At 56.6% G+C, this 24,350-nt stretch overlaps 1 protein-coding gene across 2 annotated transcripts in view; it reads right to left on the bottom strand.

The window, feature by feature from the left end:
• Positions 1-1,065: 1,065 nt before the first annotated feature.
• The window catches only part of ALX4 (ALX homeobox 4), a 48,916-nt gene continuing 25,631 nt past the window's right edge, over positions 1,066-24,350 (bottom strand). Inside the window, exons 2-4 of one of the 2 annotated variants that reach the window (XM_085010091.1) lie at positions 14,768-15,078; positions 8,174-8,302; positions 1,066-5,504 (exon numbers count right to left, since the gene is read on the bottom strand). In XM_085010091.1, the coding sequence (XP_084866217.1) occupies positions 5,184-5,504; positions 8,174-8,302; positions 14,768-15,078 (761 nt within the window). In that variant the 3' untranslated portion in view covers positions 1,066-5,183. Of the gene's footprint in view, positions 6,465-6,518; positions 8,303-14,767; positions 15,079-24,350 lie in introns of both variants that reach the window. The other variant, XR_014836603.1, reaches the window with a different exon arrangement.

Below are 24,350 nucleotides of genomic sequence, written 5' to 3'. Positions count from 1 at the left end.
ATGACCTTAAGAGATGACAAGGATCTTTTTTTTTTAAGTCCCCAACTCAAGTCAACCTAAAACCAGCTGGATCTTTACTGAATGAGGAATTATGCTACAGGTACCAAATCTGAGATGTGGCTGCAGGAAAGCCACATTTATATAGTTGGAAAGAGTTGACAAGAAGTTTCTGGTTGGCCTCAAAGCTGGTAGTCAGAGGAAGATGCCTTTCTCCTGGAAAAAAAATTGTGGTTCTTCATGTCACTCTTGTCACATCAGCTTACAAAGCCCATGCACATGTCACCTCCACTTCATCCTCCTCCAGTGCTGGTAAACTGGGCAGGGATAGGCTTAGGCCCCTCCTTCAGACGGGAGAGCTGAGCATCAGGTCGTTGGGGCCACAAAGATGCCTCCTCCTTGGCACAGGGGTCCCTCAGAGACTAAATGCCTCTTCCTTGAGTCACCTTCACACTGGGAAGCAAGGAAGTGCCTATTCTGTAGCAGAAACTGCCCTCCCACCCCACCCCAGCTTCATAATTTACGTGTAGAGCTTTGCTTTAAAAATCACCTGACCAGGCCTCCTGCAAGCTCTCTCAGCCACTAAGCGCAGAACCAGGACCGGGCCCTGCTTCTGCGGGAAGCCTGTCCTACGCTCTCTGTGCCAAGCAGCCAGGTCTCCGCACCCTGGACCTCCAGGCCTTGGCTCCCACACCAACCTCTGAAAACACAGTTGGCACTAGTGACGTCAAGGGGCTGAGAGCTGAAGGCCTGGGCCATGATGAGCGTGTTGGAGACACCGGGGTGTCCCCCGGTCCCCCCCTTCGCCCCCTCCGCGGCTTGCCCACAGGTCCTCTGGGACGAAGGGGGCACCCCAGCCCCTCGCAGGCCACGCACCCCTCTTTGTGCAGGAGCCCTGGCCGGCCACCTGTTGTTAATCTAGCCCTCGTAATCCACTCTGTACTGTGTCAGCAGTTCAAAAGGGCACTGTTAGTATTTTTTGCCGACTTCAATTAACGTGAGATTTCAGAGGCCCCTCTGATCACATTTCATCTGTCACAAGTCAGGAACAAAACAGACAGGTTCCAGTTGAGAGGAGGAAGGAGAAGGAGTTTATTGCAAACAAAAACCAAACAGACAGTGTGGGCTGTGCCCAGCAAAGGGGGCGCCGGAGCAGGCGGCGGAGTCCGCGCTCCTTTGGACCCCGCGGCTGTGGCCCCAACGTGCCATCTCATCAAGAGTCCTCCCCTCCCCCCAAAGATGTAAGTGCAATAACTTACTTTCAAAGGCAAGAACATTTTCTTTTAATATTTTGCTATAATGTAGTTACATGGTGGTATAGGCAGTAAAACTTTAGGGAACCGACCTCATTTTTTTTAATACATTTTTCATGTCTTTTTCATATATATATATTTTCATATTCCACCCCAGGCCATTAAGCTAAAGGAAAGGTTGCATGGATACAGGGTTACGATATCTTACAAGGAGAACAGTCAGTATTGATTGAGGTTCACGTTCCTTCAGGCACTCAGCTCTCTTGCCAACCACTGCACACCAGACAGACGATTCGACATTGAAAACTGCCCTTCAAAATCAGTAGTATAAAGGCCTAGCTCTATGAATGGAAGTGAAGGGGAAGAAGGGACAGGGCAAAAGCAGGTCACGTTTGGTTCGCCGGAACACCTCTCCTCCCTCCAGCATCCTCTAGGAAGTCGCGTGGGCTCCCTGTGACTTGGAGAAGCCGCGTCTTTGACGTCTTCCTGGTTTTCTCTATCGCGGTCATGGATTCTTATCCTGGGGCCCGTTTGCCGGCCATCCTCACCCTGCCGCTAGGCCTGTTTGCTTTTGCACCTGACAGTCGTGGCCATCGAGCAGACCAGACGCCCCAGCGTGTCCAGCCCAGGGAGAGAATGTGGCCGGGGAAGCAGGATTCGTGGTCATTTTCATGGACGCGTTCCTCTTGCGGACCCAGCCGAAAGGAGGGCGGAGGGGACCCAGGCGCTGGGCCCACGGTGGCCGCAGTCATGGGTGCTGAGGACCCACCTCAGGATGGCTATTCCCCACCCCCACCCGGCAGTGTCTTTGAACTAACCTGGCCACCACGCTTCCCCAAGCTGGAGCCGTGGTGGTGAGAATGGAGAATCAAGTATTGTTGAGAAAATTCAAGGCGAGTTCCCAAGCCCGCGTCCTCCAAGTGCCCCTGAAGACTTGGGGACAAGCCTCTCTGTGTGTCCCCAGAGCCCCCTCCTCCTGTGCCCTGGGAGCAGCGAGGGCATCTGAGGGTGGTAGCAGCACCTTAGTGTCAAGCCTTGGCTGCCGAGACTGGTTCCCAGCAGGGATGGGGACAGCCGGTGCGGGGAGGCAGCCACCCATGGCCGTTCCGCTTGAGACCTTAGGCAAACAGCCAAGGAAATCCCACCTCTTGTAGCTTATTGGCTTAGCAGTGACCCACAGAGCGGGTCCCTTCTCTGCACCTGCCTTCATGAGACCTCGCTCCTGAGGATGCTGCTGCCCCAGTCACCCGAGCTCGCTGGGTCATCACAGGGGATGCTGCGGGGCGCCTCCTAGTAGCCAAGAAGGTAGAAGGCCTGGGCCCCGCCTCCCGCCGGGGAGAGCCCCATGTACCATCTGCCAGCAGAGCCCAGAATGCCTGCCTGGGCCCCTGGGCCTCAGGTTCAGCGCGCTCAGGACAATTCCTTCCCCACTGGGGACCCCTGGGGCTCCTCATCTCTGTCCTGAAGGGGTTAGGCTTTTTAGCAGCTTGCTAATCCCTCCCTGCTGGGCGAGTCTGTGATTCTTAGAGCATCAGGCAGGCCCCAGGGGGTTGGCACAGAACAAGCACAGGCCTGGGGGTGGGCAGCCACCCGTGGGGAGCTGCAGAGGGACGTGTTCCACTGACATTTTGATGCTAACTACTTGGCTGTGTTGGTGGGACAGGCAGCCAGCGCCTCGGAGCCTTCTTTTACTTATTGGAAGCTTTTTCTTCTCAAGCTTTGAGTTGAGATTCGCCTGACAGGTCTGGCCCAGGCGGAAGGCAGACACATAGAGGAATTGATCCCCAGAGGTCCCTTCCAGAAGTTTCCACTCAGAGCCCTTTCTCTCCCTTCCCTCCCCTTCTGGGGCTCTCTTCATTGTCCAATTCTCTCCCAGGAGAGAACATAACCTCTGATGAAAGTTCCTTCTTGGCCACTAGTGCATTTGGGGAGGACCTGGGGAACCGTCCCCAGCCAGAAGCAATTTCTTCCTTCCCCTCCTAGATTCTGGGAGTCTGAGTTGTTTTAGCCAAACTCAGTTAGAACTGGAAAAGGCTTCCTAAGCGTCATTCCAAGAGCCTCAAACGTATGAAACACTTAAAGCCAAGCCTTCGAGAACATTTAATTCAACGTCCAAAACCCTTTCTGCCTCTAGAAGATCAACATTAGAGCTACGGTTCACAAAGAGGTCTGCCTCTCATTGAGGGAGCAACTTCCCTAGGCTTATTCCCGGAGCGTGAGAGCACGTGACGCGGAGATGGAGCCTGCGATGCCCCCCAAAACCCAAGCAGCTTAAGGGGGAGGGTCTCCCTCCTCCCAGCCCACCCAAGAGGCTGTCCTGAGTCCAGGCCCCTGTGCCTGGTGGACCTGGCCCTCCTCGCTGACAGGATCAGGCTAGAAGGTACAAAGGGCAAGCCCTTCTCCCCAGGGGCCACCTGCTGGGCGGGGCTGGTCCCCAGGGGTCTGAAAACCTGCCTCAGAGGGCAGGTACCCTGTGCCTGGAGCCTAGATGACAGCTGGGCCCTGGTGCCGAAACTACTCAGGCCTGAAGTTCTCACATCAGACAGAGGCGCCTCACTCCCTGCCCCCCGACACGGAAGGACCCCTTCCTGCAGGCAGAGGAATCTGCTTCCAGAGAAGATCTGAGCCCTGTGCCGGGAACAGAGCAAGTGGCCCCGGGTTCAGCCCCATGAGCCTCTCTAGAGGCCAGAAGAGGGGCTGGGGTCTCCCGTCCCCTAGGACAAAAGTGCAAGGGCAGAGCTCTCTGCCTCTGCCCGGAGGAACACGGGCCCCACCCTCCGGGACGCCCTGGGCAGGTGTGGCGCTGCCCTGGAGATGACGGGGAGGCCGCGGGGGCCGACCTGCTGCCCGGAGGCCGGGCGAGCGTGCACTCATCCTCTGGCCGATCCTGCACGCCGCCCTCCACCCTCTGGCCCTGCTGGTGTGTCCGAGGTGGAAGTCCTTCCACACTGGGATGCTGCTCGGCAGCCTCTGCGAGTGGCCAGGATGAGGCACAGGCAGGGACAAGCCTCTCCAGATCCTCCTGGCGGGGCTTGACTGGATGGAGAAGAAAGCCACCCAGACCTGCCCACTGTCACGGTCGTCCCGTTGGGGGCCGGGTGTCAGGCGGCTGGACGAGCCCCTGCCCCACACGGACACCTTCCTGCAGCCTTCCCCCACCCAACCCCCCTGGATGCTTTCTTCCAGCACCGTGGGTGCTGTGGGTGGTCTGCACCTGCCCCTGCAGCGTTCGCCCAGATCCAGAGTCTCCAGGCTGTGAGGGGACTGTGCCTCCTCCCAGGTGCCGGCCTTGCTGGGTGACAGCTGGATCTTCCTCCACCTCCTCTCCTCTCTGCCCAGTCTCCGGTGTGTCCAGCACAGGGGATGGCAGGAAGGGGACTCCTCGCCATCCAGGGTGATGGCGAGGCAGGCACCTTGGGTCTGAGAGGTTGGATTCCTGGGGCTTTTAGGAAGAGAAGGGAGAGGGGAAGGCAGAGGCCGATTCTGCAGCACAGGCTGTCTTCTAACAGTTATGGGCCTGGTGACCCAGGGACCACGCAGCAGAGGGAAGGACGGACGTGACGGCGCTGTCGCCATGGCTGAGTCGCTATCCTCGACTCAGCCGTCAAGCTGGGCAGGGCGGAGGAAGCAGGTGGGGGAGGGTCTTCAGCTTACAATGGATGCAAAGCTGCAAACCTCGGGCACCCGGCCTCTCCACTGCCTCTGGCCAAGAGAGGGGGGTGGGGGGGGCTCGGCCTTGGTGCCCGCTGCCCCCTCCCTCCCAGCAGTCCATGGGGCCTCAGACTTGGGGCGGCTGAAAGTGCTGAGGGTCAGGCCCTGGGCCCAGGCCAGGTTCCGAAGAGGAAAGTGGGAGGCTGGGGGCCTGGGAAGCGTGGGTGTGGCCAGCGCCCCGAGGTGGGGGAGGGCGCGGGGATGGGGACGGGAGCTGCCCTGTCATGTGGCCCAGGAGATGGCCGCGCTGTGCTCCTTGGCCTTCATGCGGAGGGCCGCGATGCTCGAGGTCTTGCGGTCCGGCTCCCCGTTGAGCTCATAGCCGTTGAGGCCCGGACTGAGACCCGCGGCTCCGAACAGGCTGCCCATGTGCGTCTGGCCCACGTGGCTGCCGGCCCCAGAGACACTCAGGAAGTCGGTGGCCCCGGAGCCAGGCGGGTGGGCGTGAGGGGACATGCAGGCAGGCACCGGGTCACAGGGGACCACGCAGGCTGGCACTGGTGAGGCGGCACCGTTGTTGCCGATCCAGGACGGGTTCTGAATCTGGGGAGAGAGGAGGGAGACGCGTCACAGGCTCGCTGGGGGCGGGGGTGGGGGAGCCCATCGGGGGCTTGCCTGTCCCCACAGATGAATTCCGTGACCATGACCATGGATGACGCCCCGACCCCTAGGAGGGTCTGGGTTTGTGCTCTGGCTCCTCTGTTCCCAGGGCCATGGGAGCGGCGCACAGAAATTCTGGTTTAAGGACAGACCCTCACCTTTCATCAAGGGTCCGGTGAAAGGGCTGCCGCGGGGCACAGCTCAGCAGCTGAGGGCAGCCCCTGATTTTAGACACAGATGCAGAGTTTGCCTCTCCATTCCTGGCCCCCTTGAGGTCAGTGACTATGTCTCACTCACCTCCAGCTCCTCCCCAGGCCTGGCGCATCCTAGGTCCTTGATAAATGGGAGCTGACGCAACTCTGAGAGTTCCGGTGTTGGGAACCTGGGCTCTGGGCTTGCAGGGTGAGGTGTGTGGAGGGGGTGGAGGTGGGCAGTGGCCGAATTCTCTCAGAAGCCAAGGTCAGTGGTGGAGGTTCCAGAGCCTGGTGCCTTTGAGACTTCAGAACTCACTCGGGGACAGAAAAGACCGCCTTTGGAGACAGCGAGTGGATGGATGGAGCCCAGCAGGAGGCCCATGTGCCAGGGCTGGGGCTGGGGCTGGGGTGGGCTGGGGGCTGGGAGATGCTCGGGCAGTGAGAGCGGGTTGGACTGAGCATCTCCGCTTCTAGCTGTGCACCTGCAGTCCCTTCTCCCGCCCCATCTTTCACCTCTGGACCCCATTTTCCTCTCAGCATCTATGGGAAGGTAGAGCTGGAGACCCCACCCCAAATTCACCTCTCCAAGTGTCCTGGGTAGGGGACAGGGGGAGCGGGATGCGCTCTGAGGAGGAGACGGTGCAGCTCTCAGCTGCGTGAATGGTCTTCTCTGTAGCCCTCCAGCAGCTTCAGCTGGCCTGCCCCTGCCCTGCCCCCACCCTGCCCCTGCCCTGCCCCCGCCCTGCCCCCGCCCTGCCCCCGCCCTGCCCCCGCCCTCAGGGCTTGGAGTGTGTTCTGGAAAGGCATTTAAAAGGAGTGAGGAGGGGACTCTGCCCCCAGATCCCACGGGGACAGCAGTGACAACAAGAACTGCTTGCAGGTTGGGGGGGGGGTGGGAAATGGGTGGGCCTTTGACAGCTCTGGGGGGGGTGTGTGATGGGTGGTGCTGCCCCAGAGGGATGAGCATAGCCCCGGGTTGTTCCTCTCCCTCCAGCGTGTGAGCTCAGACAGCAGAGATCAAGGTCAAGGAGTCGGGGCTGGAGGTCCCTCCCCCAGGGGATGGAGGGAGGCTGGGTTGGGGAAAGAAGAGAGGGAAGAAAGAGATGAAAAACTGTGGTGGGAGCTGATTGCAGGTGGCGTGTATGCAGCCTCATCCCTGGGCCTGACCCCTGACCCCTTCCATGTGAATCCTGGGAGGGGGAGGGGCAGAGCTTGTCCTGGTGGGGCATCCAGGGACCGCGGGCTGGTGCAGCCCAGGGACAGCCAGAGATAAAGGAGGCTCAGGAAGGCCTGTGCCCTGGTTCACTGCTGGGCGAGGCCAGGCCTGGAGCTAAAGGCCACAGGGAGGGCTAAGGGGGAGGAATCGGCCAGACACGGGAGCAGTGTCAGGCGTGGACTCGGCCCCAATACATCTCTCCACATGTCCTGGGTGCCTGATGTTACTCACGTTGCTTCTCGTCCCTTTGCCTCCCACCGAGGACTCAAATGCCACTAGGACGAGGGACTGGCTGACAGGTAGGACTCAGGGGATGGGAGAGCTGAGAACACGCAAAGCAACCCATCTGAAGCCATATAATTCTCAAAACACTTTCCCCCAATCGAGTTCAGACCTTCCAACAACCTCATAAAAGAGCCGGGGCAGGCGCTTTGGATAATGCCCAGCTTACAGGGGAAGAAACCGAAACTCAGGGAGCTTGAGACTTGCCTGAAATGAGAAAGATCTGGAGCTGGGATGACAGCCTAAGTCCTGGTCTCAAAATTCCAGGTTCGTCCAGCCTTGCCTCGAGTCCTCCAGATTTCAGGATTTCAGGACTCCCTCTCCTGAGAAACGCTGAGTGGCCCCTGCTGGCCAGGGGGCCCTCTGGCCCTCCTTTCTTTTTTTTCTTGTTTTTGTTTGTTTGTTTTTTAGGGCCGCACCCATGGCATATGGAGGTTCCCAGGCTGGGGGTCGAATAGGAGCTACAGCTGCCAGCCTACACCACAGCCTCAGCAACACCAGATCCGAGCTGTGTCTGTGACCTACACTGCATCTCATGGCAACGCTGGATCCGTAACCCATTGGCCAGGGATCGAACCTGACACCTCATGGTTCCTAGTCGATTCGTTTCTGCTGTGCCACGACGGGCACTGCAGCGTTCCTCCATTCTGATGCCCGAAGCAAAAGTGGCCAAAGCAGCAGAAGAGGAAGCCATTCTCCCACCCCAACCTGCCTTCCTCTGAAGTCCAGCCAAGCCCAGGTCAACACTTGTGTTGGACAGAAAGAGCTCTGGGCCTCCCGGGTTCCGAGGAACAGGCACACAGGCGCAACAGGCCTGGAGGACAACTTGGGGCCCTGAGTCCCCTCTCTGGGAACAGTGCCCCCTCCTCAGAGGGCAAGGAGCTGGGAGCCAGAGCAGGTAGCTGGGGGCAGGGGCTTACCTGGGCGTAGTTCTCTGCTCGGGTGAGGAGGGGCAACTCGTAGGCCGTGGAGAAGTGGGTTCGAACCTGCTGCATCTGCCCGAAACGCTCCCTCTTCCGCCACTTGGCCCTCCGGTTCTGGAACCAGACCTACAGGAGAGAGTGGTCGTCACTGGGGTCGGGCCTTCAGGCAGTGCCAGCCTTTCCCTCGAGTGAAGGTCATGGCCAGGTCAAGGCCAGGGGCTACAGATATGTGTCTGTCGGGGTCTTTATCCTCAAGGGTTTACAATCTAGAATGGTTGGCACTGAGAGTCAGGAAGGCGGTTTATACCAACTAGTCTCGGGTGCGATCTTGTGCCAGCAGCTTCATTTTTCTGAGCTTCCGCATCTAGAGCAGGCAAGCGTCGCACATGCACAAAACTTGTCACCAGTCTTCTTAGCGGCCGTCTAACCAACCCCAACACGGAGTGGCCTAATCCCCTGGGGCCACAGACTCCTGGGCAGAGTCTGATAAAAGCTGTAACCACGGCTCTAGAAACTCACTCTCCTAGATAATCAGCCGCAGCAGTTTTGCCGTCACTTTCCTAAAAGTCTGAGCTTCCTCTCGGCCCAGACTCAGAGCTCCTACTTCCTGTGCAGCCTTTTGTTGGAAAGCGTCTCCCAGCTCAGAACCCCACCCCCACCCTGTGTTAAAGCTTCCCTGGGCGACAGGGGTTCCGCGGCCACCAGAGGCGGTCAGGACGGCTTGGTAGAGGGAGGGCTGGGGCTGGTCCCCGAGTGCTGGCTGGCTGGAGGGTCAGAAGTCCAGGCTGTGTTTAGAAACACGCCTTCAAGAGCAGAACGGTGTCTGGAGTTCCCGTCGTGGCGCAGTGGTTAACGAATCTGACTAGGAACCATGAGGTTGCGGGTTTGGTCCCTGCCCTTGCTCAGTGGGTTAACGATACGGCGTTGCCGTGAGCTGTGGTGTAGGTTGCAGACGCGGCTCGGATCCCGCGTTGCTGTGGCTCCGGCGTAGACCTGTGGCTACAGCTCCGATTCGACCCCTAGCTTGGGAACCTCCATATGCCGCAGGAGTGGCCCAAAGAAATAGCAAAAAGACAAAAAAAAAAAAAAAAAAAAAAAAAAAAAGAAACAGCAGGGCATGCTCAGGAGACCTCAGGAGGCCACACTGCCAGTTGGGGGAGTGATGGGAGAGAAAGGACACAGAGGGGGGAGCCAGATGGTGGGGGGCCTCAAATGCCAGGTGGAGGGGGTCACCCCGATGCCATGGAGAGGCAGCTGCTGCAAGATCTTGGGCGAAGAGCAGCCTGATGCTGAGGAGGAGAGGAGTCCCACCTGTCACAGGGTAGGGGGCTGGGAGTTGGCTTGACCGGGGACCTGATGGGGAGCGTGGCCTCGGAGACAGGTGTGTGAGCCGGGGTCTTTGGTGGTGGGTAGGGGTGGGTCCTTTTCCTTTGCGGGAGCGTTTCTGGCAGGCTGAGGGCTTTTCCAAGGCTCACGGGCAAAAGCTCACCTTGAGGCCTGCCACCCTGCCTGGGACTTGGCAACTGGAGAGGAGGTGATGGGGGCAGGGGATGATGGGAGACGGGGAATTAGCAGGGCTCGGCTCAGAAAGGGCTGCAGGCCAAGTCAAAGGCAGACCTCAGAGCTCCCCGGAGGGAGATTCCTGGCAGCTTGAGGAGCACCTGCTTGCTGACTCGGGGCATGAGGGCGCACCCCAAACAGTTAAGCTTGGGCAGCCTTACTGAGCACCCTTGGAGGAGGGAGAGGGGGCTGGGCCTGAGGCCGGAGAGACTGGCCTGGGGCAGCACAGAGGCTGCTCGGCACACGGAGGGACCACTGGAGTGCTTACTGGAGCGCTTGCCATGACCATTGGCCTCAGTTTCTGCATCTGGAAAATGGGGCCAATGTCTGTGCTCTTCCCATGGGTGGTGCCTCCAAGAGCAGCAGGTGAGAGAGGTTTAGGGTGCCTCCCGCTGGTTCATTTAAGGCTTGTTCTAGAAGAAAGAGGTTAGAAAAGAAGGGCTATGTGTGCTTCATGTTCGTGTGGGGAGGGTGGGGCTGAGGAGGGAGAGCGAGGCTGCACCTCGTCGCAGTGAACAAGCCCAAGTATCACTCTCACACACACACACACACACACACACACACACACACACACACACGGTGCTGCCCGCATTTCTTTGTGTCACTTCGTTTTCCGTCTTGACTCAGCTGCAGGAGAAGTGCTCTCCTGGGCATCCCCCCGCCCTGAGCCGGCCCTCTTCCGGGCCGGGGTCTCCACTGCTGCCCCAGAGCCACCAGGGGCCCCTTTTCCTTCCCAGGGCTCCTGGGATCTGGGTCCAGGCCGCCCACTGGGAGCCAAGGACAGATCAGGTCTCCTCTCTGCGCCACTGAAACGGGATCCCCCTTTATCAGTGGCCTGGAATGGGGGGCTGGGGGGCAGGATGAGAGAATGAATCAGAGGCGTTGTTTTCATTTCATGTTTAATTTCCTGCAGGCTTAGCTCAGTCTTTCCGCTCCTTCCTCAGCCTCCCAGGGTTTTCTTTGAGGTGGGGGGGAGAGCCGGGGGAGGGGAGAAGCCCACTGGAAGCATGTAGATATATGACTGCTGTCTTTCTTTGGGGCTCGGGAGAAGGCTCGAAAAGGTGACCTTGCCACACTGGGGGTTTCCCTTGAGTCTCTGGGGACTCGGGTTCCGTGGTGGGTGCACGGAGGTCCAGAGGTGCTGGTGGAGGTGACACGCAGACTCAGGATGGACTGGGAGGGACACGGATGGGGAAGGAGGCAGCCAGCGTCCTGCCATAGGGCCTGGGACTGGGGGAGGAGGGAAATAGGGGGAGATGGAATGCGGGGTGGGGGCCGGAGCTGCGGAGGGGGAACCTGGGTTATCTGGGAAGATAGATGAGCATCGGGGGAGAGGCGCTGGCTTGGGGAAGGGAGTGGAAAAGGCTCAGGCTGAGGGATTTATGTGAGGGCTAAAGAGGGAGATTGTGGGGGGTGGTGGGTTGCAGGGAGTGGGTCCCTCCCCCCTGGGCCTTACCCTGCCCACGAGGCTGGGATGTTCCTGCCCAGATCAGGCTTACGCTAAGCTAGCCTCGCTGGTCTTCAGTCTCCAAACGGGCCCCTTCTGTGCGCACATCCAAAGGCCCTGAGGCTCACGGCAGCCTTCCCCGTCTGACCTGGGGCTCTGGTGGCTGCACCCTAGATGCTCCAGGCCCCAGTTCTGCAGCCCTAGACCTGCCCCCACTGGGCAACCCCAGGGAGGAGAGGGGACCGCGGGGTCCCAGGTTCCCACTCTGCATGTCACACCCCAGGACCACCCTGCTCCAGGCCCACCCCAGCCTGGGCCCACTCCACACAGGCCTCTCCCCAAGGAACCAACCGTCTTGGAGGAGGCCTCGCTAACCGCAGCCCATCTGGGGCCAGGGCGGGGTGGCCCAGGGCGGGGACGCCTCCGTCTTATTGTCTTCAGACACCAGCTGCGGAGACTGGAATCCCAGACAGCAGAGGGAGGCCCCTGCCGCCCCTGGAGCGGGGCCAAACCCCGGACTCCTTCCCAGAAAAGGTCCATCTCGCGGGCCCCATCGCCCCCTCCCTGTCCCCACTGCCACCCTACACCAGGCACCTGGCTTCCCACCAGCCGGGTATGGACCCCAAACAAACGCAGCAATCACGGCTCCCCCCCTCCGCCAACCCCCCGGGGCACGGCCAGGGGCAACCCCGGGCTCTGACGCACAGGACGATCCCACCCACCCTGCTGCCTTTGTACAAAGAAAAGTCTCAGCACAATCTGGCCTGTGTCCTGTACACAGACTAAAGCAGAAGAAGCACTGGGCTGGAACTCAGGATCCCACATGGTGGTCTCAGCACTGCCACTGAATCGCCTTTCCCGAGTCACCTGGTGACAGGCAACTGCTTCCGCCTCTGGGCCTCTTCTTCCTCGATATCAAAGGAGAGGACCAGGTGATCCTTTCCAGCACTGGCAGTCTCAAAATCCTTGGTCCTCCCCTTGGATGATAAGCTATCAGAGTTTCCCTTTCTGCCTTGGCTGCCAGGAAGCTCAGGGAGGAAATTTGGGCTGAGTGCCCACTTAGGATCCTTAGCCTAGATCTTTGGCATAATCACCTTCCTATTTCATGACATCGCTCTTGTTCTTGGATGAAAATAATAAATCTTTAATTGTTAGCTACCTCAGCTCCTTCTCGGAAGTAGGCACCAATGTGCGCATGTGTATAAGTGTGAGTGTGCGCGCGTGTGTGTGCAGAGAGACCACTCTATGTTAGCTGTGCTGTGGTGCCTGAAAAATGCTAAACCTACTTCAATGTCATTTCCATGTGTACCAGAAGGCCCATCCTTCTTTCCATACCAAGTGAATTAGATTCCCGGGCCCTCCGGTCCATTTATTAGGACACAGAAAACAAATGGTTTGCCCCACACCAACACAGCACCCACAGGACAACGACCAGGGCCCACCAACTACACTTTTGGCTCCTCCCAAATCCACTGGCTGAGCTGAGGCCAGAGGCTGGGGTTCCCATCCAGATCCCGAGGCACTGGAATTTGCAAGGCTGGTTATCCCGCATCAGGTGAGATGGTGGGGCAGGGCGGTGAGAGGGTTTCTGGAGTGCCAATGTTTCCTTCTGCAAACATTGCCTGTGAGCTGGAGAGGATAAGCCGGGAAGCCTGTCCTCAGGGACCTACGGTTAAATGACCCGACCGTTCCAAAATCCCTTGGGTTCCTTGCCGTTTCTGGGTGGCTGTGTGTTCGTTGACAACTCCCGGTCCTTTTTCCCATTAGCCAGGTGAGATGAAACATTTCTGGACCCCAATGCAGATGCCGCTGCCTTATTAAGCAGAGCATGGCTGAGATGGATGACCCTTTTATGGACGCCTTAGAAACACTGCTGGAGATTCTTAGTGCATGAATACAGTAGGGGGTCTCCGTGGGGTCTGCTAAGTAACAGGGCTCTTTGCCTTGGCGCTGAAAGGACCCTCAGCTGAGCTGTGTGGCTTAAAAAACAAAACAAAACAAAACAAAACAACACTCCTCTTTGCTCTCAAGCTGTTGATTCTGCAGCCCACTGAAGGGGGAAGAACTGCCAACATCTGATTTGCTCTTTGTAACATGCTCTGGGTTGGAAAAGCAGGCTGGACATGACATTTCTTTTGTGTTATGCTGAAGCTTGACAGCCTGGATCTTGTCACCTGTGTTTTGGGTCCTTGGAGGGCTTTGCTTCCTTTCTGGTGCTTTCTTTGCTGTGATTTCATGGAAGGAGGGGAGCCACACCTCTCTGGACAGAGGTCAGCTGGTCCACATACATACATTCATTTTTTGCCTTTGTTGTTCTGTTTGGCCTTCTCTAACTGGTAGGAATACAGTGATGGAAATCAGATAGTACCTCCCCTCAAGGCACTCACATTCTAGTGAAATGAGACAGATAAAACAATTTTTTTTTTTTTTTTGGTCTTTTTAGGGCCGTACCCACAGCACATGGAAGTTTCCAGGCCAGAGGTCAAATCAGAGATGCAGCTGTCGGCCAAGGCCACAGCCACAGCAACGCTGGATCTGAGCTGTGTCTGCGACCTACACCACAGCTCACGGCAACATGGGATCCTTAACCCACTGAGCGAGGCCAGGGATCAAACCCGCGTCCTCATGGATACTCGTCGGGTTTGTTACCACTGAGCCACAGAAGTAACTCCCCAGGTAAAATAATTTAAGCCAGTCATAAATTCTACAAAGAAGATAAAATAGGATAATGTGGTAGAAGGTGACCTAGTTGGCCAGTGTTGTGTTGTGTTAGTTTGGGCTGAGTTGGGTTGGGTTGGGTTGAATTCTATTGGATCCTATGGTGCTGGGTTGGGTTGGGTTGAGCTGTGTTGGGGTTTGTTGTGTTGGGCTTTGGGGGTTCTGTTATTGGGTTGAGCTGCATTGGGTTGGGATCTGTGGGCTCTGTAATTGGGTTGAGCTGTGTTGCGTTGTGCTGTGTTGAACTGTGTTGGTCTGGGTTATGTTGCACTGTGTCTGTTGCATTGTGTTGGGCTGTGCTGCGTTGCGTTGTGTTGAGCTGTGTTGGGCTCTGCTGGGTGAGTGTTTTGGTGGTTGGATGATGGTAGGGGCTACTGCTTTAGGCATGGTGGTTAGGAAGACTTCCTAGAGGAGGCATATTGAGTTGGAACCTGAAAGATGGAGGCGGAGCCAGCCATCCTGAGCAAAAAAACCACTGGATTTTCTCCACGTCTGCCTGCTGGGCCACTATGGATGTCTTAAGTTTGTCAAACTGTTTCCTTTGTAAGAGATAAGCCCCCCAGTCATCACCTGCTTCATGAAAGGGCCTGGACTCACACCCCAGAGAGCTCAGAAGTCCTGCTGGCAGGCTTCCTGCCCCTCCCCTGGGAGCTCTTCCCTGGCTCCAAAAGAGCAAGAAGCCAGATAGTCAAGTGAATACAAGCAGGCTGGGCTCTGGTTGGCGCAGGGACACGAGAGATGGGCCCCTTGGACGTTGGTGCCGGAAGCCCCCGTGCACCTGGGGACAGTCAGGGGGTCCCCGCTCCAGCCGCCAGGCCAAGGGCAGGCCCTGCTCTCCCACACCCACCCCAGGCGCCCTCTCTGACCTGCACGCGGGCCTCGGTGAGGTCCGTCCTCATGGCCAGCTGCTCCCGCGCGTACACGTCGGGGTAGTGGGTCTTCTGGAAGACCTTCTCCAGCTCCTCCAGCTGGTAGCTGGTGAAGGTGGTTCGGTTCCGCCGCTTCTTGCCCTTGTTGCTCTCAGAGTCGGCCTTCTCCAGTGGGCTGGGGAGGTCGGCGCTGGCGCGGTCCTGGGGCCCCTTCACCCCAGCTTCCTTCACACTGAGGTAGCTGCTGTCCATCCCCACGGTGTCAGAGTCAGGCGGCAACTCCGGCTCCCCCAGGGAGCTCTCCTTGGCTGCGGGGGGAGGAAACAAGGTCAAACACCGAAGACTGAACCCAGCACGAGAGGAGGAAGGGTCAGGGAGCCACCTGCTGCCTCTCCCCTCTTGGGGATGTACTGGACGAGAGGTCAGGAGGCCCGGGTTCTAACCCTGGCTTGCCATGAACAGGCTGTGTGACCATGGATGAGTCCCTTTCCCTCTCTGAGCCTCTGCCATCCATCAATCATCTCAGAATGAGGACGATCCTGTTGTGGCTCCATGGTAACGAGCCCAACTGGTATCCCTGAGGATTCGGGTTCGATCCCTGGCCTCACTCAGTGGGTTAAGGATCTGCCTTGCCGTGAGCTGTGGTGTAGGTCACAGACGCGGCTCGGATGCTGCGTTGCTGTGGCCGTGGCATAGGCTGGCAGCTGCAGCTCTGCTTTGAGCCCTAGCCTGGAAGCTTCCACATGCTTCAGGTGTGGCCCTAAAAAGCAAAAAAAGAAAAAAAAAAATCTCCGATCAGGCCTTCTTCAGCTCCAATGTTCTGTGACTCTGGGTCAGCCAATTCGACCTCTGCTCCATTTAATCTCCACCCCACTGGCCCTGGGTTTCTCCCTGCAGAAGGCCTCCCTTTGCTAGAACTTCTCCTCAGGCACTGAGGATGCTGGCTCAGGGCTTCAGGCTCCCAGAGTGGAGCTTTGGCCCCACAGGGTTTGGGGTGAAGAGAGGAGGTCCCTCCTTTCCCGGTCTGGTCCTATGTGGGGTTCAGGGGGGACGATGGAGACTGCCTGAGAATCCAATGCTGAGGGGGCCCATCCCCTAGCCCTCTGCACCGGTCTCACCTAAGGGTCCGACAGCGTCCTGCCCCCTCCAGGTGGGGGCTGCGTGTACTCAGGACGGTGGGCGCCTCCCCCTCCATGCCCAGGACGGTGACAGGGGCCCCAGCAGATTTATATAAAGCTCACGGCCGGGCCCACAGCCATTGCTGTCTAAAAGAACAGGGCTCTGCTGGCTGATGCCCAGACGTTCAGAGCTGGAAGGGCCAGTCCACCCATGCAGGTTGAGGGTGGGGAGGCGGCGGCCAGGGTGGGAGGCTGGGACGAGGAGTAGCTTGTTCGTGTCCAAACCACACACTTAGCACCCTGAGCAGACACACTCACTCCAGGGCAGAGGTTAGAGCACAGGCTCTGGGACTGGTACCAGGGTGTGAATGTCATGTGCGTGACTCCCCAGCTGTGTGCTTTGCACGGTTCACTTAACCTCTGTGCCTCAGTTTCCCTCCCTATAAAATGGGGAGGAACACATCTCTAGGATCTTCCTTATAGGGCCGTTGTGGGATTAAAAAGGCTGACATGTGGGCCATGCAGGCTTCTGTCCATACAGCTAGGAACTCCCACTTTTGGTCTGGACTTGTGAGCAGCAGAAGATTCCGACCCTGGAGAAGCCCTCCACATGGGCAGGCCCTCCCCGGAGCACCCAAGAGCAGGAGCGAGCGCGGGTGTGGTGGGAGGGGCGCTGGGCTGGTGTCTGGAGACAGGGGTGTGGGTCCCTCTCTGAGCCAAATTCCATTGACTGTGACGCTTATAGAGCGAAATAACACCCGCGTTAATAAGACGTGTGCGGAGCAGGTGACAAGACCTTTCACTCGTGAAAGCTCTGACCATGACAACCATTTGTGGCTGGTGTGAGCACCAACCCCTCTGACCCTCGGTCTCTTCTTCTGGGAAAAGAGATCTGAGCAGTGGACATTAAGTGTCAAGACCATGCCTCTAGCCCAGGCCTCCTGACGCTGCCTGGGTTCTGGGGCTGGAGCTTCAGGTTCACTCTCATCCCTGGCTTTCTGTGTAGACTGGGGACTCTCTTCGTGCTGGGGAATCCGACAAGGCCATTTTGCCTCTGTCCTCCTCACCTCCCACCAAGGCACTGCAGAAAAGTGGGCAGAGGTGAATGCCCAGAGCGGGCCTAGAAGCGGCTTTGGGCGGCCATCCCCGGGGGCCACCGGCAGCGTCGATGCCAGCGGGGTGGGGGGCCAGCCCTCAGGCATCATGTATGACAGCCATGTGAGCCCAGGCGCACGCAGACTGCCACGGCTTTGGTGACAGCATTCTGCAAACTGCAGCTGGCAGCCGAGCCAAGAGCTTTCAGCAAAGATATTTATCTTCCTGGCAGACAAATAAGTTTTATGTTTTGAGTTTTTTTTTTTTTTTTTTAAGAGAAGAAATCCCACCCAGCCTCACCAAAAATAAACATCTCTGTTATGCAACTTCCTGGAGGCCAGAAGAGGGGGGCAGCCCCTGCCCCTTCTGCCCAAGCAGTGCCCCCCAAACCCCATGCCATGACCTCACGGAACCTCACAGTATCCTCTGGCATTCAGCCTGGGATCAGGACTACCCCACACAGCAACAGGGGCTGTGCCGTGCAGAGGAAACGCTGTGTTATAAGAAGCAAAGGTCAGAGTTCCTGTTGTGGTGCAGCGGAAATGAATCTGACTAGTATCCATGAGGATGCAGGTTCGATCCCTGGCCTCGATCAGGGGGTTAAGGATCCGGTGTTGCCATAAGCTGTGGTGTAGGTCGCAGACACGGCTTGGAGACCGTGTAGCTGTGACTGTGGTGTAGGCCAGTGGCTACAACTCCGGTTGGACCCCTAGCCTGGGAACCTCCATATGCCACAGGTGAGGCCCTAAAAAGAAAAAAAAAAAAAAAAAAAGTGAGAGTTGGTAGGGACCAAACGCCTCATGTTAATTCCAGGGACACTGAGGACTTAGAATGCCGGAAATGTGCCCTAATTAGCCCTTGGTCGGTCCTCTACTCCGAGGATCCTGGGGGCAGAAGACCAGGCCACAAGGAGGAAGCCCCTCAACCCTGAGCTGGTTCTAGGCTCAGCCCAGGAGAGGCGGCAGAATGCCCAGCTTTCCAAGCAGGAAGTAAGCCTCCATTCCCCCCCCTCCAATTGCCCCCCAACGAGACAGAACGAAGGGGCAGGCGTGGGATGACAGCATATCGTGTGCAAAGATCACAAGACCAAGGGTTGCGAGATGTGGTCCCAGCTCTCCCACAGTCTGCCTGTGACTTGGGACGATGGCTTTTAAGTCTCAGAGCCTCATCGGCAAATGGGAGCAGGCACGCCCCGTCTGGAGCCCACCCCGTCTGGAGTGGGAGCGCAAGTGGGGACCATGTTACAGTTTCGGCCTCCTGCCTTAAGCACCAGTGGGACCTTCCCCTTAGGCTCTGGAGTTGGGGCGGGGGGGCGGGGGCGCATGTCCGTACAGGCAAACACCTGCTAACTGGAAAGGCTTAGAGATGGAAGGGAGTCTGGCAAACCGAGGTTCTCTGGTTCTCAGAGAGGGAATTACCCTTCTAAATCTCAGTGTTGATTACTGGTCATCTGGCTTTACATTCCGAGGCTGGGCCCCTCACTGAGACAGCAAAGGAAAATTTCCCCAGGGTTCTGTGACTTAGCCAGCTGCCCAGAATGACAAGTCAAGGAGGGCCCTCTCAGGTAATGAGTCCCAACATCCCAGCCTCGGGGGCATTTATCTCCACCTGCTGTCACCCTACAGCATCTCCACCAAGTGCTGTCATCCAGGCTTTGGTGACAGAGAGCTCCCAGCCTGCAGACCAGCTGGACTGTTGGCCCTCAGGCCCCGTCCGTGTCTGTCTCCTGTTGTTGTGGCTCATTGGTCCTGGTTCTAAATCTCCAGGGGCCTCCCCCAGACACCCCCGTGGACACGTACGTGGAGGCAGCCGCCACACCTTGAGCCTTCCATCCTCCTGAATCAATAGCTGCAGTGCTCGCGGCTGTTCTGCAGGTGACGCCGAGTTTAACCAGCCTGTTGGAGACAGGTGGGCGCCAGGGATGGGATGGGTGACGGTGCTGGGCTCCGGGCAGAGCCCGCAGATCGCTCGCCATCTGGGTGATCCAGAGGCGCTGAGGGAAGACGCAGCACGGCAGCTCGAGTCCCTGGGCCCATCAGGATCCGGCTCGCTCTGTAATGCCCTCCTCAAGACAGCCGCGGAAAACAGAGTCTGAGACTCAGGCTGAATTACTCCTGACCAAGCGCAACCACTCACCTCCTTGGTTTCTGTCTGACCACCTGCCTGGAATGTCCCTTTTTCCAGCTGGACCAACAAGGCCCTGTCAGTGCCAGCTCCTCCAGGAAGCCCTCCCAGCCCAGGACAGTCTTACAGATTGTCCTCCATCTAATTACCACCAGTGTTTCCTGACTCATGTATAATCGCACCCTGAATGTCCAGTTCCTCCTAGAGAATCAGGTTGGGACATCAGGTCCTTTGTCCCTTTGTAGCCCCGGGCTTAACCCAGGATGGGGCAGGCTGCCGACAGGCAGGCAGAGGTCCCTGAGGAATAAAGGAACAATTTCTAACAAACACCCTGAGCTCTCACCCTGCCCAGCTCTCTTTGTGCACCTACTGTGTGCCAGGAGCAACAGTCTACATACAGAGATGTTTGTTGAATGAATGCAGTGAGGAGAAAGGTGGCTCAGATACATGAACAAGAGGCCTGCAGGGACCAGTGCCTCCATCCAAGGCTGACGGCTGCGATGAAAGGAGATGAGATGGGGCAAGAAGAAGGGAGAGGAGAAAGAGCAGGCAGCCACCGAAGGATGTCCCCACACAGCGAGCAAGAGGGAAACAGGGGAGTTCCTGTTGTGGCTCAGCAGTAGTGAGCTTGGGGGGAGTGTCCATGAGGATGTGGGTTTGATCCCTGGCCTTGCTCAGTGGGTTAAGGATCCAGTGCTGTCGTGAGCTGTGGTGTAGGTCGCAGATGCGGCTCAGATCTGGCATTGCTGTGGCTGTGGCGTAGGCCTGCAGCTGCAGCTCCAATTCAACCCCTAGCCTGAGAAACTCCTTATGCTGCAGGTGCAGCCCTAAAACAAACAAACAAATAACAACAACAACAACAAAAACAATGAGGGAAATGGGGCGGGTCGGAGGCAGGAGGAGGAGCACAGAGATGGGCTTCAGAGAGCGGGCTCTGGAAGTGAAGGGTCCGGGAAACCCAGCCCAGCATCTGTAGGAACCAGCTCCGCACCCACCACGCTGCAGTGTGGGGGGAGGCAAAAGGCCCCTGGAAGCTCCCAGCTTGCCCTCCCACCGGGCTCGTCTTCTGGAGGCCCAAAGGCATCCAGCGATGGCACAAAGCTGAGTGGAGACAGAGCCTCCCCGGGTCCAGGCCACCTGCCTGGCCAGCTGGCTCCCCCACCCATCCTCCCTGGGGCAGCCCCCCACGTGGCCTCTGGCCAGTGCTATGCTGATGCCCTGTCCCAGAGCGGGGAGGGATCCCTGGGCAGGATTTGTCCCAGGCTGTGGGGCCCACGACAATGCCATCACAAACTGCAACTTCCCATGGAATGTCTAGATCTGGAAATAAGTCCCAGTCTGCCCAGAAGAATCAAGAAATGTGCATAAAACATCAAGAGTCTTCAGCACCTGCCCCACAGGAGGGACACACGTGGTGGTGGCCACGATGGTGCTGCACACCCTTCAAACAACCCCAGGCAAAGACTCCCATGGACCACTTCTGATGAAGTGGGAAGCACTTGGCTGAAGGTTGTATTCGCCATCAGAAGCCAGAGCAGGCTCCTGGGTCTCCGCCCGAACTCCCCTGGGGACAAGGCCTGGCCTATTCTAGGAACCCTGGCTGTTGGATTTGGTTGGATTTCGAGAAATGCAAGACATGGAACCTTTCTTCACTCCCTTAACCTCTATTCCTTCATCCTGGTTCAACCCTATGGTTTGGCTCTAATCTAGTCTAACCTTATTTTGGACAGGAACGGCCTTGAAAATTTTCCAAAGGTGACTGTAACTTTTTTTTTTTTGGTCTTTTTAGGGCCATACCCGTGGCATATGGAGGTTCCCAGGCTAGGGCTCCCAGCAATGCCAGATCCAAGCCGCATCTGCGAGCTACAACCGGCTGAGCGAGGCCAGGGATCGAACCTGTGTCCCCATGGATTGGTTTCCACTGCGCCATGAAGGGAACTCCTGTAATTTTTTTTATGACTGTGATTTCAAGAGAATTTTTTTTTTTATAGCTGTGATTTAAAGAGAAGGAACCTCTGAAGCCGTTTGGGGAGAGGGTGCCGGAGGCTTCTGTGCGCGTATCCCTTCCGTGTGCTTGGATGTGCACCCTCCAGCACGGGGCACAAGCCTGAGGTTGGGAACGGGTGTGGGGAACACACGCGCAGTCGCCTGCGGATAGGGCTGGCACGTGGGCAGGCTTGTGTGGTGAAGCTCGGGCACACACGTGGGACGTGTGTGAGTGAGCATGACCCGTGCAGATCCACGAGGGGGGGTATGGACATGGAGAGTGTGTGTGTGTGTGTGTGTGTGTGTGTGTGTGTGCGGTTGTGCACACGCTCTTGCACATGGTGTGTGTGTCCAAGGGGTCTGAGTAATGTTATCCTCCACGGTTTTGATTACATCTATTTTCCTCCAAACATCTGCTTTGTGGGGGACATGCCGCTCGCTCTGTTCCCGGGTGAGCCGGCCTCACGCGCCCCGTGGCAGAGCGCACAGCGCCGATGTAATCTCCTTAAACAAAACAGGCCAGCGTGACGCCCTTTCATGCTATTTAAAGGGCACTGACGAAACCCACTGCTGTCCAAACAGTTGTGCGGGGGTGGGGGCAGAGGTGAAAGGTGAGCCATTGATCACGTCCCCCGCCCACCTCATCTGCCACTGGACTCTGCCCAGGGTTCAGCCTGGATGTCCCTAGTTTAGCTCCAGGCTCATTAAATAACCTCGGAACGGCAGCAGCGGAGTTCCCATTGTGGCGCAGTAGTGATGAGTGACATGACTGGGTGACATTTCAGCAAACACGCACAGAGCGTATCTGCATGTACCTCTAGAGACGGGGAGGGTCCCTGCCCTGGTACAGCGATTCGCAGGGGAGAGGAGGCACGGGGGCTCGGGCCAGCGGCCCTCAGGGCGATGTGGGCACTCCTTTCCACCAACATGCACCCACCCAAGCCCTACATGTACTTCCCAGAACAAGGGAAGTCCCCGAGAACCTGTCAGGGGCACAGAAGGCTAAGGAGCTACGAGGACTAAATGTGACGTGGCATCCTGGACGGGGACCTGGAACAGCGGGGACATCAGGGAAAAACGAGTGAATCCAAATACAGTGTGGAGCTCAGTCAGCAGCAATGTTAACACTACAAAAAGAGGAAGCCATGGCGCAGCAGAAACGAACCCGACTAGGAGCCATGAGGTTGCGGGTTCGATCCCTGGCCTCGCTCTGTGGGTTAAGGATCTGGCGTTGCGGTGAGCTGTGGTGTAGGTCACAGACACGGCTCAGATCCTGTGTTGCTGTGGCTGTGGCGTAGGCTGGCAGCTGCAGCTCTGATTGGACCCCTAGCCTGGGAACCTCCATATGCCTCAGGTGCCGCCCTAAAAGGACAAAAAGACAAAAAGAAAAAACAAACCTACAAAAAGAGTAGTAAAATATGAAAATGGACATTCGACCCAAGAAGACATACATGCAAATAACCATGATAACATGCTCAATGTATTATCCATTATGCGTCATCCACTCTGGATGTTCAAATGAAAACCCCCATGAGGAGATGGGAGTGGCGGCGGCACTGCAGCACTGGGACACAGGTTCGATACCCAGCCTGGCACGGTGGGTTAAGAATCCAGCATTGCTGCAGAGGCACGTAGGTTGCAACTGTGGCTCGGATCTGATCCCTGGCCTGGGAACTCCATGTGCTGTGGGGCAGCCCAAAAAGAAAAAAATTAAAAGGTCAGCCCTAATAAAGTTCAGTTGCGTCGGTAGAGTCTATATTTGAAAAAAAAAAAAAAAAAAACAAACCCATGAGATATTGCTACACACAGACTGCAATGGAAGTAAAAAAAAGCAAGAGATACTAAGCGATGTTATCAAGTGATAGTGAGGATGCAGAGCCCCTGGAATGCTCACGCGGCACAGCTGAGGAAACGCGCTGCTGGGGAAACAGCGCAGCAGCGTCTTATGTAATTAAACATACAGAAATCCCACTGCTAGGTATTTACCCTAAAGAAAGCAAGACGTAGTTTCATTGCAAACTTGGATGCAAATGTTTATAGCAGCTTGTTCATAATTGCCCCAAACTGGGAACAACCCAAATGTCCTTTAACCGGTAAACGAATAAGCAAGCTGGAACAGCCAGGCAATGGGGTGCTCCTCAGAGATAAAGGGAGCAAATGAGTGGTCCAGGCAATGGCATGGATGACTCTTAAAGACAGCATCATGGTCTGTAAAAGAAGCCAGTCTCAAAATAAACCTCGTGCATGACTCCACGTATTTATTGTGTGGCATTCTGGGAAAGGCTACAGTGGAGGACAGGTCACTGGTTGCCAGGGTTTGGGCCAGGAGGGTGGGTTTGACTGCAAAGGGCTGGTGTGTGGATCTACCATACCGTGCATCCAAACTGTGATGATGAGGACACGAATCTATACAGGAATGTGTTCTAAATTCACAAAATCATTTTAATTTTATAGGATGCTATTTTTACCTTTTTATTTTTTTGCTTTTTAGGGCCCCACCCGAGGCATATGGAGGTTCCCAGGCTAGGGGTCTAATCAGAGCTAGAGCTGCTGGCCTACGCCACAGCCACAGAAACACAGGATCTGAGCTACGTCTGTGACCTACATCACAGGTCAAGGCAATGCCGGATCCTTAACCCACTGAGCGAGGCCAGGGATCGAACCAGGAACCTCATGGTGCCTGGTCGGATTTGTTTCTGCTGTGCCACGACGGGAACTCCAGGATGCTATTTTTAAAGTAGAAAAAAAAAAGCATGTCAACTATAGAGAAAATACAAAACTGGATTTAAATAAGGTAAAGAAAAACTAAGTAAGCAAAAAGCTTGTAAGTTTTCACCCAGAAATCTCACTTCTAGGGATTTAAACTAAAGACAGAATTATGGATGGACACAAAGAATTGACTGGAGAGAAAGTTTATCGTGGCATGATTATATGGAAAAGGTGAAAAGAACCAAAATATCCAGTAATAGGAGACTGTGAAATAAAGGAAGATATTTCCAAACATGGAAGATCCTTCCTGATTTTCTTTATTCAAAGACTGTTCCTTTCTTGGTATTTGTTTTCCACTGTTGATTGTCTCTCTCGCGCTCATCCATAAAACAGGGACTGTATCTGCTTTGTTTACCCCTTTTGTTTAATGCCTTGGATTGTGGCGGGCAAGGCAGAAGGGGTTCAATAGACATTTCATGAGCAAATGAATGAAACCAATGTTGTAAGAGAAGAGCATTTTAGTAGCTGAAAGATGTTTGGGTGATATT

The sequence above is a fragment of the Sus scrofa genome, chromosome 2, assembly GCF_054392235.1.
Source record: "Sus scrofa isolate SSC_HxYL_T2T_F1_AM1 chromosome 2, Sscrofa_HxYL_maternal_Yorkshire_Landrace_v2.0, whole genome shotgun sequence".
NCBI lineage: Eukaryota > Metazoa > Chordata > Mammalia > Artiodactyla > Suidae > Sus > Sus scrofa.
The sequence above is the reverse complement of the archived record's forward strand: the minus strand, read 5'-3'. Positions and strand labels throughout refer to the sequence as shown.